This window comes from Artibeus jamaicensis, unplaced genomic scaffold (assembly GCF_021234435.1).
Source record: "Artibeus jamaicensis isolate MK-2021 breed Jamaican fruit bat unplaced genomic scaffold, CSHL_Jam_final contig_264, whole genome shotgun sequence".
NCBI classification, from domain to species: Eukaryota; Metazoa; Chordata; class Mammalia; order Chiroptera; family Phyllostomidae; genus Artibeus; species Artibeus jamaicensis.
Genome location: NW_026521576.1, coordinates 4174073 through 4189643, shown reverse-complemented (window position 1 = coordinate 4189643; position 15571 = coordinate 4174073). Strand labels below are relative to the sequence as shown.

The window sequence follows — 15571 nt, the reverse complement described above, 5'->3', positions numbered from 1 at the left end:
CCCCACATTTTAAATTGGTTGAGCCATCCTGGAGAACAGTATGGCACTATTTATCCACATTAATAATGTGCACATTCTTTGACTAAAATTCTATTTTGAGGAAGCTCATCAAAAATGTCCAGAAAGATATATATATATATATATATATATATATATATATATATATATATATATATAGATGCTTACTACAGCATTATTTGTAATAGGAGGAAAGTGGGGGAAAACCTAAGTGTTCAACAGTGAGAAAATGTTTAAATAAAATGAAACAAGAAATACATATAACCAATTGTTCCAAACAGTCATCTTTGGCTATTAAACATACAAGATTTTGAAGAATAATTAAATAAAATAAATAAAAATTAAAAATACAAGATTTATAGACAAAAAACTACAAGAAAAAGTAGTAATAGAAAAAAGCAACTTGTAAAACAGTGTTGTTCTTATGATCCCCGATGCATTTAAGAAATTGAATGTAAGGGTATGTGCACACCATGTTTGCATGGGTCTACTGTGAAAAAGGTGTTATACACTAAACCTGACAAGGTAGGGGCTGAACAGGGGACACATGGCAGGGCTTACAAACTCAGTGATGCAAAGTAACTACACAGGATAGTATTGTGACAGAATGGACCTGGGAATTACACAGTCCCTCTGTTACTGTGGATTCTTTGTCCACAGCCAGAAAATTGGAATTATGGCTCTCAATGCCAGAGTTTGGTGAAAAGGAAAGGAACTATTTATTCAAAAGTTACACAGACTTAGAGTAATGACTTAATGTCTTCGTTAAAAATCCCAAAGTTTCTTAAAACACCCACAAACACACACAGTCCTTCCTTCTCCCTTTGTTGTAGCAGGCCAGTCTCAGAACATGCCAATCAGAAGTACCATCCTCCAGAAGAAAAAGAACAGAAGTCCACCACTCACTTCTTCTAGTTCCTCTCAGTCATCCGTGATCAACTGGTTTTCCACTGTCCCCAGCACCATCAGCTGTGTCCCCTCAATCTCCAGTTCTTAATCTAAAACCACATGGCACCTTCTCATGGCCCACCAGCAAGAGTCCTTTCACCCACTGCCCTCCCTGTAAGGTCTCCCATTGTCCCCACCCCTAGTGCTGCGTTGTGTCTCCTGTGTTCTTTCAAACTGTTGAGAGCTCTGCATGGCTGCTACATCTTGCTTTTCTGCTTCCGAAGTCACATGGTTAAGAGAGCCTCATCTTTTCCTTAAAACCATGTGGTTAGCCCCCCACATGGCTACTGCACCTGGGTTTAAATTTGAGCAGGAATCTTCCTCTGCAACCCCATTTCCGACTCCTCCCACAATCAGGTACATGTGACAGCACTCCTGCAGTTTTCAGCCTCCCTTGGCTGCCATAGTAAGTCCAGGCAGGCATGGCCCCATGGTGTGGAGTGAACCATCTCCAAGCTCTCATGCAGGCACTGTAACCAGGGGGAGCTGTTTTCCAGTTACGTCATGAGTGAAAGTCACTCCCCTGTGGTTCAAAGCAGGGCCACAGAAACTTAACATATCTATGAAGCTAGCCAGCTGTTATAGACATGTAAAATAACCGTTTCTACATATCAGGTATGAAGCCGGACAACTGTTGATAAGCAAAATAACTCTCAATGGCCCTGCTCCAGGTATCCCATCACCTAGCTGAGATTTGTGGGTGTGGGGACATCCTATACTTTTATATTTCCTGGACACCCCAAGTTCTGGACCCTGTTACAAACCCTTCCCTTGGGGGTCCTTGCTGCACCCTGTTACATTATCAACATAAAAACAGTTCCTAACTAAGAGGGTCATGGTGATTAATCAAGTCCCAGGCCTATAGTTTTCATGATAAAGATCAATTTTTACCTTAACTAAGGAATGTCTATTGTTTTGGAGCATTTAGGACAAGTACCTTTGAAATGTCAGAGTAATTTTTTTTTCCAGATCCCTGGAAGGCACAACTGTGGGCATCGAAGCAAAAGACACTTTTCATTATTATCTGGTTACCTGGATAACATCTCTATTTATTGTTAGTGTTGAATGTTAACTACCTGGCACCTACCAATGAAAAAGATATATGTAGGTCTCCATTTCACTTTTAATCAAATCCTAGAGATTAACTGCTCCACCCCCAGAGCTGTCTCTCATTGAAATGAATTTCAAGTATCCCTCCTTAACCTTATCTCCTTTGATTACAATGTATGAACTCAAAACTGCCATTCTACAGAGCATTTTTCCAATCTGGAAAATTGTTCCAGGCATATCCTCGAAATTTTGGCTCAAATAAACTCATATTAAAAAACTTTTCATTAGGTTGGACATTCTTTCCTCTGACACTGTGAAGACACTGGAAGGTTCCATACCTACCTGGTCTATGACAATACCTGCAAAGCCTTAGATGATGCACGGCACACAGTACTGTGAAGAGTTGGCTAGTTTTATTCATATTTCTGTATTTTTAATGATAATACATTCTGGGCCTACTTATGTAATTTAAAAGTAAAAATTATGGTTTTCAATTACGTTAAAAACTCTCATATGCAGGCAGAGGGCAAGCATCACTTATTTAATCCCTCCTTCCCGAAGCCCAGAACTGTGGCTAGCACATCTTGGTCGTGTAGGAATACATCCAAATACCCAGCGAGTTGTTCCAAAACTTCCTGCCATAGTGCAAGACTCTCAGTACATAAATAACTTAACCCACGCATTAGAGACAGACAGACCTTCCACTTCCACAGCAGCCCCAGCCGACGAGTGCGCAAGCGCGAGTAGGTGGTCCCAAGCGCTCGGTTGCCCCGCCCCCGGAGTGTCCTACGTCAGTGGGCCGCGCCACGCACGGAAACTCGCCTTCCAGAAGGAAGCTTGTGTAGGAAATTATGGCGACCGTCACAGAGCAGTGGGTGCTGGTGGAGATGGTTCAGGCGCTGTACGAGGTGAGCTCGGCAGCCCAGCGGCCCACGACCACCCCCGGCCCTGGGGAAGTGGGACGACTCGTGCGGATTTGTGGTCAGGGGCCTGGGCGGGATTGGCTCAGTCACGCTCGGATCCTCTGCGTCCTTGACTGGAATGGCTCGCGGGGGCGCGCCAGCCCCCGAGGTGGAGGGTAGGGAGGGACCGGCAGGAGCGCAAACCGAACGTCTAGCTTTGAGCTCCATCTGGCATGGAGCCCGCTGATGGTCCTGTTGTTGCTCTGGAGGGGAACATGTGGGAGGGGGCACAGGAGAGAGGTTGTTCCTCAAAAACCAGAGTTGGGACTGCTGGTAAAACGGGTGGTGAAGATTCAGTGGAAGAACTGAGTCTGGGGAGGTGCAAGGGAAGTCGGGTCCTCGGAACTGTGCAGCAGGAGACGGGGAAGAATTGTGATGAAGTGGTTTGTCCGTTTTTGTGGAGACGTCATGTTAGAAAAGAAGCTGAGTTATTTAGGATTTAGGTATATGAAATACAGTCGTTTGTCATTCTTTTGCATATGCCCCATTTTCCACCTTGTAAAGAGACAACTCTTTTGGTAGACTTTAAAGGAAGGGTGGTCAAGAGTGTGTTGAAAGTCTAGCTATTTCAAGTATGCTAGATAACATGAAACCAAATGTCAGTCATAGAGAATGTTTCTTCATTTTACATGTATTTACTGAGCTTCACCACAGTGTCCGATAGAACTTTCTATTCTCTGTTTGGGCTATTCAATATAAATAATGTCCACTAACCAGTGAGGCACTTGAAATGTGTCTAGTGCGACTGAGGGGCTACATTTTCTATTTAATTTAGTTTAGATGTAGATTTCAATAATCACCTGGTGACAGTGGTTATGGCATTGGACAGCACAGGTCAAGACGCAGGGATTAGTGCGATGAACAAACAAGAAGTCCCTGTGCTTATAGAGCTCACAATCATTTTGAGTGAATCTCAGTTCTGTGGACAATTTTTAAAAACTTAATATTGCTGCTTCTGGCATTGCTGGTGATGGTGTCTGCCATTGCAAAGCTTATGAGGAAGGACTTGCTGAAAAACAGCAAGAGCAGATGTGCCTTGACAGAGCCAGTGTGGCCTAGGTGATGTCCAACATTAGGTTAATAGTAAAAAACAAAAAAACAAAAAAACCCAAGCCATTTAAATTTAATGGTTTTTAAAATAAGTGAATAACTTTCTTTTTTCTGTTGTTGCTCCCTTTTGGTAAACTGCGTAATTGACAAAGAGTAACTCTTGGGAGAAGTACTTCTGGCTGTAACATTTACAGGAAAAGAAACCTCATTTATCATTTTCATTAATTCATTACAGAGTATCTCAGTTTTTCTTAGGATCCTTTGTTTAGTGGGGATGTTTAGTGACTTGGGCAGATGTTTGCCTACTAGAATCCAATTATTAAGAAAACCAAACGGATGTTTAGACTAGAGTCCTTATTTTGAAATGAATTATATTCAAGGAGGAGCCGCAGATTAAAAAGTCATCTTAAAGAAAGATCTCTTGCTCTCAATTTCTATACATTTCATGTATAGAATTTGAGAAGTCTTGTGTCATGTACCCTAAAAAGAAATGTGTAATAGTGTGTGTATGCACCATATATATATATAGTTTAAAAGTTATTTGTACATTAACCTGGAAGTTTACATAGGAATTTTTCAGCAGTTTGCCTGTCTCCACATTCAAAATATTTTTTTAATGTGGTGAATCATCATCACTTTCTTTCCGTAGAGTGTTTGAAAATAACTTGTGTTTACATTTCTAAATACCTCTTTTAAATGTTCAATAATCAACTATTGGGACTAGAGTGCCTTGTAACTGACTGGTGTTTAGTTGATGGTGTGGAATCTTCCACATGCTCTTTGTATGTCCAGTTGAACAAAAATTAGAAGTCACCTTGGTCTTTATCCTGGAAATGTACAGCTAAAAAGAAGATGCGACATAGAATATTTAATCAAAGGCATCTTTATGCTGTTGACCTGGAAATCACTACACACTTTTGGGGAACTACAGTAGAAAAACAGACCTGCTCTCCCTTTAAGCATTTATAAAGTCTTTTTCCTCAGCCATGTTGCAAGAAGGATTTTAAAAGGCTTACTAGAAAAACAGAGAAAGTGTGTAAGACATGCAAAACTCTAAGAATTATGGAAACTGGTTTCCAAATAACTTTCTTAACTCATCTATGGTAGACAGGGTTATAGAAGGCTTGTGAAGCTGTGAAGTCTTTGTTCCGGTCTTCTCCCAGCAGTAAAAGTTTAAATTACCAGTAGGATCTCATAGTTGATGTTATTTGACATGTTGGGATTTTGTATGGGATGTCATTTTAAAGATTTTTTTAACCTAAAGATGTTTTATATCTGCAATATTAGAGATTTTTTAATGTGTAAAGGAAATTGCCTACCATTAGAAATGGGAAAGGGAATCAGGAGAAATGCAAGGAACTTTGAAAGTAAATTATAAGAAGTAATAGGTTAACAGTAATTGCAAACAGTATTGACATGTGCATTAAATTTCACATGCAGGTTTTAGAAGTGTTTATTTCACTTTCTGTTTTGTTTTCAACTCACTTTTAGGCTCCCGCTTACCATCTTATCTTGGAAGGAATTCTGATACTCTGGATAATCAGACTTCTTTTCTCTAAAACTTACAAACTGCAAGAACGATCTGATCTTACAGTCAAGGTAAGAAATTAAAGTCCAGTGTTATTATTTGGTGTGTGATGATAGTTGCTTCATCTTCAAAAAAACCTGTTGTAGTGGCCAACTGTATGCTAAAATATTTTTCTGGAACGTAAGGAAATCAAGGGGAATGAAATACAGTGTAGGAAGAACATGGGAAAGCCAGGATGAAGTACCTACCCAGAGGAGTTCCATGCCGTAGCTTCTCTGCTTTGCTAGGGGCAAACTGCAGTCTTACAAGTAAGTGATAAAAGAGAAGCATGGGCAGCTACTGGATTTCCAATGTCCAAGTGCAATATTTTATGAGTTGCTTGATAAAAGCCCCACTCTTTCTGAAGTCTGAGTGGAAGTTTTCCCTGTAGTAAGACTCCTTCCCAGCCCACAGACCCCACCTTCCCACCCCATGCCAGGTGAACCTTAAGAATTAGAAGTGCCCATAGCATCAATGTAGGAGCACTTAGTGACCGCCTCAGTGGGAGAGAAGAAGAACAATTTTGACTGCAGGACAGTTTCTGTCACTCAGGTTGCTGTGCCAGGTACTTAGAGAGGCAGGGATTGTGAGAGATGTTTTCCTGCAAAAATCTCGAAAACATTGGTTCACAGGGCAGTATGGGGTGCAGCAGAAAGATGAAGCAGTGGGCTTTTCTTTACTTCCTGGAGCATTCACAGAAAGAAATGCAAGTGGAATCACCATAGCCATGTACGATTGCTTCCCTGGTTTCTCTTCTGCTGCTGCTGTCCTGGTTGTTAATGTTAATCATGAAACCTTCAGGCACTGTCTCCTAGAGAACATGAAGCGTGTGGTTCTGAGGGCAGGAAGTTTTGGCAACCCGGGTAAAGCAGAAGAAAGAGACGTCTCATTGCATGATTTCTTATAACCTTTAGTATGCTGGTGCATATTTGACCTCTGTTTGGAGGAATGCCCTAAACTTGACCATAGATCTCTCCCTCTCCCCCTGCTCCTTTTAACGAATACTTTGTGGAATTATCTTGCCACTGAACAAATACTATTTCTGTAGCATTGTAGTAAGGCTGAGCCCTCCAAGTCAGAAATCCTGCCTATATTTTTCCCTTGGTGTTTAGGAATTTTTTGTGGATAATTATGTGGCCATGACACAAATTAGTCCAAACATTCTTAGTTTTCATTTAAGCATATCAGCCCACACATATATACATTTTCAAAAGAGTAACTGTCAGCTGATTTCTCAAAAGAGACCTTACAGGCAAGAAGGGGCTAGAAAGAAGTATTCCAAGTCATGAAATCCAAAGACCTACATCCAAGATTGCTCTATCCAGCAAAGCTTTCATTTAGAATGGAAGGGCAGATAAAGCACTTCTCAGATAAGGTCAAGTTCAGGGAGTTCATCATCACCAAGCCTTTCTTATATGAAAGGTTAAAGGGACTTATCTAAGAAAAAGAAGATAAAAAATATAAAAACAGTAAAAAGATAGCAAACTCACAGGTATTAACAACCACACCTAAAACAAAAGCAAACTAAACAAACAACTAGAACAGGTACAGAAACACAGAAATGGAGGCCACATGGAGGGTTAGCAACAGGGGAGTGGGAGGAGGAGAAAGGGGGAAAAGGTACAGAGAATAAGTAGCATAGATGGTAGGTAGGAAATAGACAGGGGGAAGGCAAGAATAGTATGGGAAATGTAGAAGCATGAACTAAAGGGGGGAATGTGGGTGGGAGGGGGTGTGCAGGGTGGAGGGGAATGAAGGAGGGAGATGGGGCAAGTGTACATGATGGCCACAGCAATTAACAGCATAATCAATAAAAAATATTTTTAAAAGTGATATGTAAATCTAGTTTAGAATGATCCTCTGAAAGGAAACTTTGCTAGAACAGGAGTTAGTAATCACTGACACCTTACCCTAACCACAGTGGAAGAAAAAGGAACTGTGAGTGTTGTGAGTGGGAAGTGCCCTTGTCAGTTAGATGGGTCTACAGAAGCTCTTCAACAGCAGGGCATCCTGACTGGATTCTAACATGTGTCTTCACGGTAGCGGTGCACAGTGTGCATGACGTGTATGTACTCCAGGCTTGTTCGGATTGCTGTACTCTTCTGTGAGGTCATTGGCAGAAACACATGAGAAATTTAGTGGTTGATTTATTTTGTCAGTGTTTCTGAGTGCCTGAAAATCAGGTGAATGTGCCATTGATCCTGCTCTGGAGTTGCCCATCAGTAGAAGAATGCACAAAAGCATTTATCAGAAATACGAGGATAGATTTCAATGTCTCTGGATATATTTTGCTTGCTTGTTTGTTTTGTTGATTAGATACCACTTAGAGGTGAAGTCATAATGTACTTGTAATTAAGAACAAACTGATAGTAACCAGAGGGGAGGTGAGAGGGGATAATGGGGGAAAAGGGGGGAAGGGTTTTCAGGAACATCTATGAAGAACACATGGACAAAACCAAAGAGGGATAAGATCAAGGGTGGGAAGTGGGGATGGCTAGGGTGGAGGAGATTGGGGGTGGTAAAATGGAGACAACTATACTTGAACAACAATAAAAAAAGTTTAAAAAAAGAAGCATGAGACTAGAATTATTGAGAGACAGTCTATTTGCAAGGCAAGAATTGCTGTGGCCATCATGTTAATTTAGGTGCCTCATCTTATCCTGTACCTCCAGACTACATTTTCGAAATTACCTGTTTTTCTGATATGAGACAGGATAAGAAACTCAGACTAGTCAATATAGTTATAACAGATAAGAGTGAATAAAATCGCTTTTTATGACAATTTCCGAGCCAGATCCCATTGCAGGAATCGTGAGAGCTTTTCTTCCTGTATCTCAGCTGCACCCGAATTTCTGTGATGGCTTGTAGAAACAGTGCTTCATGACCCAGTCGATCTCTTCTCATAGTGGTCACCTCCATAAGTGCTTTGGGTGTGGCTTCCTGTGTTGTCTGGGAATAGAGGCTGAGCTGACTTACCAGAAGTCATGCTTCTCACCTTTGTATTGTAGACTTTCTTTTTGTTTTACAATTTATAAGGTGTGCTTCATACTTCACACAGTGAAAAAATTCTTACCTAGCAATAAAATTTTCTTAATTTTTCCAGTCACCCGCAAAACTACATGGAAAAGAGCCTTTAGCCTGTGGTAAGAGGTGAGGAGGGTAAGTGTCCAAAACTCAGAAGTGATTCTGTTTCATTTCTAGCCACAAGTAGACCTGTTTCTTGCAGTGTGTTCGTTATGATGGTTCCACTACAACAATTTAGATGCTGCTGGAGTCACTGTCCAGTGATTAGCTTTGTGCTGTGTTTTAACACCTTTTCCCCCCATAGGAAAAGGAAGAATTGATTGAAGAGTGGCAACCAGAACCTCTTGTTCCTCCTATATCGAAAGACCATCCTGCTCTCAACTACAACATCGTATCAGGGTAAATCACTTTGCTACTCAAAGGACTTGTACTCAGTTTCCTGTGGATAAAATTGCCAAAGTGAATGGTGGTTTAATGGTGTTCCTTTTTCACCTGAAGTAAAAGCTTTAGACATTTCTGCAGGTCAGAAACTATCTGCTTTAGTTTCCAGTATAAAAATTTCCTTTAGAAATTATATGGACATTTTTAAAAGTTTTTATTTACTTATTTTCATAGAGAAGAGAAGGGAGATAGAAAGAGAGGGAGAGACACATCAGTGTGTGGTTGCCTCTCATGCGCCCTCCACTGGGGACCTGGCCTATAACCCAGGCATGTGCCCTGACAGGGAATCGAACCAGCAATCCTTTGGTTAGCAGGCCAGCACTTGGTCCACTGAGCCACACCAGCTAGGGCTGGGATTTTTTTTTTTGATACTTTCTAATTTAGGCATTGCAGTTTGTACCCTTTTCTCAAAAAAATCTTTTTCAAAGTAATACACACACTAGATATAATATGTCAAATAGTTAGAAGCACTTAAAATGAAAAGCAACACTTCTGCTTTTTCCCACCTGTTTTTTTATGACTGTTAGATCTGTTGCAGGTTGCCTTCATAACTAGATATTAACAGTATGCTGACACTATTACTACTTGATTGATTAATGATGGGAAACACCTAATGACTCTCACAGTATGATTCATGAAACTTCAGCTCACTTATCCTACCTTTCTTGTTTCCAGGGTCTGTTCTCTTTCTATTTTTAGTTCTCCTGTTGGTTATCTTTGCATTTTGTGTGTGCTTTTACTTTTTGAAGATTTTACTTACTGTTCTTAAAGAGAGGGTAAGGGAGGGAGGAGAAGAAGAGAGACCGTGATGTGCAAGAGAAACATCGGTCGCTTGCTTGCCATATGACCCCACCCAGGGACCTGGCCTTATAGCCAGCAACCTTTCAGTTTGCATGATGATGCGCAACCCACTGAGCCACACCAATCAGGGCATTATATGTGCCTTTATTAACTAAGAAGTATTTGAAAAATACAGATAATACCAGACACGTGGGTATCAAATGTCTAGAATTTTACCTGACAAATTTTATCCAGCATCTAACAAAGTATAGGCAGTACCGCTTTGTTATCTTTGCTTGAAATATGTTTTTTAAAAGAAAGAAAAAACATTACAAATATAGCCAAAGAAACCCATATCACTTACTCTTGCCTCCCACACAAGATCACCACTGTCTTGAAGTTGGTGGGTGTTTTCCTTTGCTTATGTTTATACTTTTACAATATATGCCTGTCATCATGAAATATTTAGTATTTTGTTTAAAATCATGATGCAGGGTATGGTCTTGATTGTGTCCTTCTGCTTTGATCTAAGAGAGGCTTGTATTCTTCACTTCCGTGGATTCTTTGATCTTACAAAAATTTTGCATGTTCTGAAGTCAGACTTAACTAACCATTAATCTTATGGAAGAAATCCTTCCCTACCCCAAAGGTCTACTTTGCCTGTTTTCCATGTGATGGTCAGTTGTCCCAGCATTATTAGCTGAATGGTTCATTTTTTCACCTACTGATTAGAAATTCCCCTTCTTTTATGTACCAAGTACCCTTATAAAAGGTCTGCTTCTTGCTTTGTTTCTATTGTTTTTAGGTGCGCTTGTCTCTCCCTGTTCCAGAACCTCACTCTTATAAATAACACAGCTTGAGAATAGGCCTTGACAAGAGTGAGCCCTTCTGTTCTTGAGAATAGTCTAGACTTAGTCTTGACTCTGTTCTTCACTGAGAGTTTAGATTCAGTTGATCAAATAGGACCAAAAAATGGGTTTAGGTTTGTGACTAGCAGTGCATTGAATTCATAGATTGATTTGGAGAGAATTGGAATCTGGCCAGTAATGAATCTCATCACCCTGTACCTGGGTTGTCACCTGTATACTTGGGTCGTTTATGTCGCACAGTAAAGTAACATGACTTTCTTCATTAAAGGCTTGGCTTATCTTTTTTGTTTCTACTTTCCTTTTGAAATAATTGTGGGTTCACATGCAAGTGTAAGAAATAGTACAGAGATCCTTTGTAAGTTTTCCCCAAGGGTAATGTTTTGCGCAACCATAGTACACTATCACAACCAGGAAACTGATGTTGTATCTTCTAATGGACTTGTCTCTAGGTTCCAGAGTTTTACTTTCTGTCAATGAGAAGCGTCTTTTCCTTCTGTTCCTGTGTTATTTCACTGGCCAGGGCACCTTCCATGCAGTGTTGATAAGAGAGGTAACAAGCACCTCCGTGTCCCTGGCGGCTTGTAAGAGATAACCTGTATTAAGTTATGGGCCTGCCATTCTCTTCCTGGTTTGCAAAGGGAATGTTTTGGTTTTCAAATGAGAATATTAAAATTTATCAAATTTGTTTCTGTGTCTATTGAAATGCTCATGACTTTTCTCCTCCAATCAATTGCCATGTTAAATTATACTGATTAGTTTTTAAATTGGTTATGTCTATACATAAATTCTTATTAGAGAAACTGCAGTCCCTGGTGCCTCCCATCCTCACCCCCGATTCCCACTCTCTGGAAGTAATTCCTTTCTGCTTCTTTAAGCTTTCCCCCCCCCCCCACCCCTCTGGTATTTCCTTCTGTTTTCCTAAGGAACTTGCTTATGCTGTTATTTCTTGAATTTTTTTCCTTTCTTTCCCAGCTGTAATTACACTCATTAGTGGTTGGACAGAAAGATTGGCTGTCTGAAAACACATGCGCACTTTATGTCTCCAGGGCCATGGTAGCCCCTCTAGTGCCTTAGTGTGGACTGGAAAAGCCCCTCTTCCTCTGGCAGACACAGCAACCTGCTGTGGACCTCGGCTGCATACCACCTGCAGCTGCCCTGTTCATCCCTTCTCCCAGCAGAGTTCTGTTTTTGCATTATGTGTTCTTAGATTATTTTGTGCTTACATCTTTATAGCTGCATTAATAGTATTCATTAGTCAAGGTTAGCATCCATTTTTTTTCAATATGGAGAATATTTTAATTACATTTTCTTTCTTGTTTTCATATCTTTGCCCACTTGCTTGCTTGGTTTTACGTATTAGCCTACTTTATCCCATTGTCTTCCTCCAGAGTTATTTCTTGGGTCCATTTTCATTTTTCTTCCTGGAGCCATTGTCTTCTTGCTCCAGTCCTGACTGGTTGCTAAATAGAGCTGCTGCCCAGGGTGGCCCTGGGATCTCAACCTCTGCTTTAGCTCAGGAGTCCCTTTGTCTCTTTCCTGCGTTGGCAGTGTCCTCTGTTTGAGTTTACGCCCATGTATGAGTAGAGTAAAGGTGGACTCCTGAGGAAGGCTATGGAAGGTAAGTTTTTTGAAGCCTTATACATCTTAAAATTGCTTTTCATTTAATCTTTTACACTAGAGTGATTACTTTATCTGTTTTTATCACTCTCTTAGACACACTCCAAATGCCTTGTGAACTTACATACATTTTTTCCAATATGCAGAATAGTTTCATTGTAATCAACAGCATAATGTAAATAGTGTGCAAAAAACAGAAAAAATGATGTTTTGTTGATATTGATATACTTAGAGTTACTCTTCAGTTTATGAAGTACCTCTTTACATTCAATACTGAGTTAACACAAGAGTAAGTGAATTTACTTAACTTGGATGGATTTTTCCCCTTTAAATAACAGCCTTGTTGAAATATAACCCATATACCACAATACTGACCCTGTTAAGGCACCCAGTTAAGTGACTTTCAGTATAGTCACAGAGCTGTACAACCATTTCCACCATCCAATTCCAGAATATTTTCATCAACCCAAAAAGAAAGCACACACCCATTAGCAGTCACTCTCCCTTCCGCCCACTCTGCAGCCCTCAGCAGCTATTCATTTACTTCCACTGTGGATTTGTCTATTTTGGATGTTTCATATAAAAGGAGTCACATATGCAGTACTTGGCCTTTTGTGTCTGCCTTCTTTCCCTTAGCCTAATATTTTCAAGGTCCATCCATGTTGGACCTTGTGTCCCACATGTGTCAGTGTTTGGTTTCATCCTGATGGATGAATGATAACTCCACTCTGTAGGTAGATCATGAGCTGTTTGCACATGCATCAGCTGATGGCCGTTTGTGTTGTTTCCACTTGGGAATACATGAACAGGAGTGGACAAATATCCACACAATTGTGTGGACACATATTGTGTGGACACATGTTTTCATTTCTCTTGGGCATGTACCTGAGAGTAGTGGAATTGTAAGTCATACAGTAACTCACTTTCAGGAATCACCACACTGTTTTCCAAACTGGCTGAATCATTTTACATCCTACAGGCCATGAATGAGAACTCTAACATCTCCATGTCCTGGCCAGCACTTTTTGATTACAGCCATCCTAGTAGGTGGGAAGTGGCATCTCATTGTGGTTTTGATTTCACTTCGCAAATGGCTAGTAAATTGAGCATCTTTTTATGTGCTTGTCGGCCAATTGTGGATCTTCTTTGGTGAACAGTCAGTACTTAAGGATTTTGCCTGTTTTTTAATTTGGTTGTCTTTTAATTGAGTGGTAAGATTTCTTTATATATTTTGGATAGTAGGCCCTTATAAAATATTTGACTTGTGAATATTTTCTCCCGTTGTGTGAGTTATTGTATCTTTTTTTTCTCACCGTGTACTTTGAAACACTAAGGCTTTAAATTTATTTAAGATGTAATTTTTTTATTGATTGATTTGAGAGAGAAAAGAAGGGAGAGAAACATCAATTTGTTGTTCCACTTATTTTGCATTCATTGGTTAATTCTTACATGTGCCCTGTGACTGGGTTTTGAACCTGCAAGTTTCACGTGTCAGATGATACTCTAACCGACTGAGCAACCTGGCCAGGGCCAAATCTTTTTAATTTTAATGAAGTCCAATTTATCTATTTTTACATTTGTTACTGTGTTTTTGTATATCTAAAATCTTTGCCTCATTCAAGGTTATAAAGATTTACTCTTCTGTTTTCTTTTAAGAGTTTATCATTTTTGCTCTCAAATTCAACTCTGATTCACTTTAATTTTTATAATGCTGTGAGGCATAATAATGAAGATTCATCTTCATTCTTTTACATGGGTATACCCAGTCCAGCAACATCTGTTGAAAGGACTATGCTTTCCCTGTTGAATTGTCTTGGCTCTCTGTTAAAAATCTGTTTTTAAGAATGAGACTCTGAAATGCTTTGGAAGCCCTGTGTAAATAGGCTTGGCTTCCTGACTGGTAGTGGCATCACTAGACAAGGATCTGTCTGTTTGTTTGAGGGGACCCCCCCAACTCAGTATTTTCTGATTTTCTCCTCTTGATTTTGAGTTTTACCTAAAGAAATCCTTCAGAATGTTGGGGTAGGGGTGGGGTAGTCTTGGGGGTGCCCTTAATAAACCTGGTTTCCAGCCTGTGAGAGCTGAGTTGGAAGACAGACAAGGGCTTAGTGTCCCATTTTTGATTATGCAGATTTATACTTGATTTCTGTTTCCACAGTGGCACAGGTCCCATCACTGGCCCTTAGGACTTTCAGTTCATATCCAGCCTTTCCAGAGTGAATCTCCCACCTTTGTGCAGGGCTGGACGGGAATCTGAGGAAGTCACTCCTGTTGAAGATTTTGAAGCCATCCTCTTGAGCCCACCCTGCCTGCCCCCTACTCTCACAGGGAGCTTTGCCCCCAACCTGAGAGCATTTTTGGGTTTGCTGCTAGGCTTTTCCCTGCCAGCCTGCATTCAGCTTTCTTGCTGATCTCTTTGCCTTACCAAATACAGCTTCTTCATTTACTTTCCAGTTTCCAACTTTTTGTTACTGTCATCTCCTTCTGTGTCCTGCTTCTGATAAAGTTAGACATTTTAGACTTTGTAGGCCTTTTTGTGAGCTGTCAGAAGGGACCAGAGGTTGAAGTGGTTTTTTTGTTTGTTTGTTTTTCAATTTTATTTCATTCTGTTTTGCTTACTAGGAGTCACTGGTAGGTTTTCCTATTAGTAAATAATCCTTACATTCCTAGAATAAACCCTGCTTAAGAAATGACTATTGGGTTTTTATACACTGCAGGGTGTGTTTTGCTAATATTCGGGAGTTTAACACCTGTGTTGAAAATTGACTTATAGTCTCTTCTTCTCACTTTCTGTGCTAGTCCAGTTTTGATAACAAAGATATATTAGTCTTAACCATTTTCTTAGCAACAGTGTATATTTCCTGTGGTACTCCATTGAGCATAGATTTTTATTCATGAATTCATTGCCTTCAATGAGTTTGTAAAGCTAATCAGTTTTCCTTCTTAAGGTTTGCTTACCATTATTTAGTCATTGTCCATTTCTTCTGTTTTCAAATGTACTGGTGTGTAATTTATAGGTTTATCCTGAGAATGCATTTTTGAAATACATGCGTAAAACTTTGTTTTACAGATGGATATAATGCCACATCAGTGGGGCTTGTGTCCCCTTTGCAAGAGTCATTTGTGTCTCCTTTCTCGCTCAGATTCTCCAGAGGCTTGACTTCTGGTTTAGTTGATTTTCTGGTTTATTTTGTCTGTTTTGAGCCTTTGGAGGGAGACACAGTCATTAACCCTCTGCTCAGCTT

At 40.1% G+C, this 15571-nt stretch overlaps 1 protein-coding gene across 2 annotated transcripts in view; it reads left to right on the top strand.

Annotated features, from left to right (window-relative positions):
- The first annotated feature begins 2814 nt into the window (after positions 1 to 2814).
- SPTLC1 (serine palmitoyltransferase long chain base subunit 1) overlaps positions 2815 to 15571 on the top strand; it is a 91982-nt gene continuing 79225 nt past the window's right edge. For both annotated transcript variants that reach the window (XM_053662635.1, XM_053662636.1), the window contains exons 1-3: positions 2815 to 2924; positions 5520 to 5627; positions 8924 to 9018. In XM_053662635.1, coding sequence (XP_053518610.1) covers positions 2868 to 2924; positions 5520 to 5627; positions 8924 to 9018 — 260 coding nt within the window. In that variant the 5' untranslated portion in view covers positions 2815 to 2867. The remainder of the gene's footprint in view (positions 2925 to 5519; positions 5628 to 8923; positions 9019 to 15571) is intronic.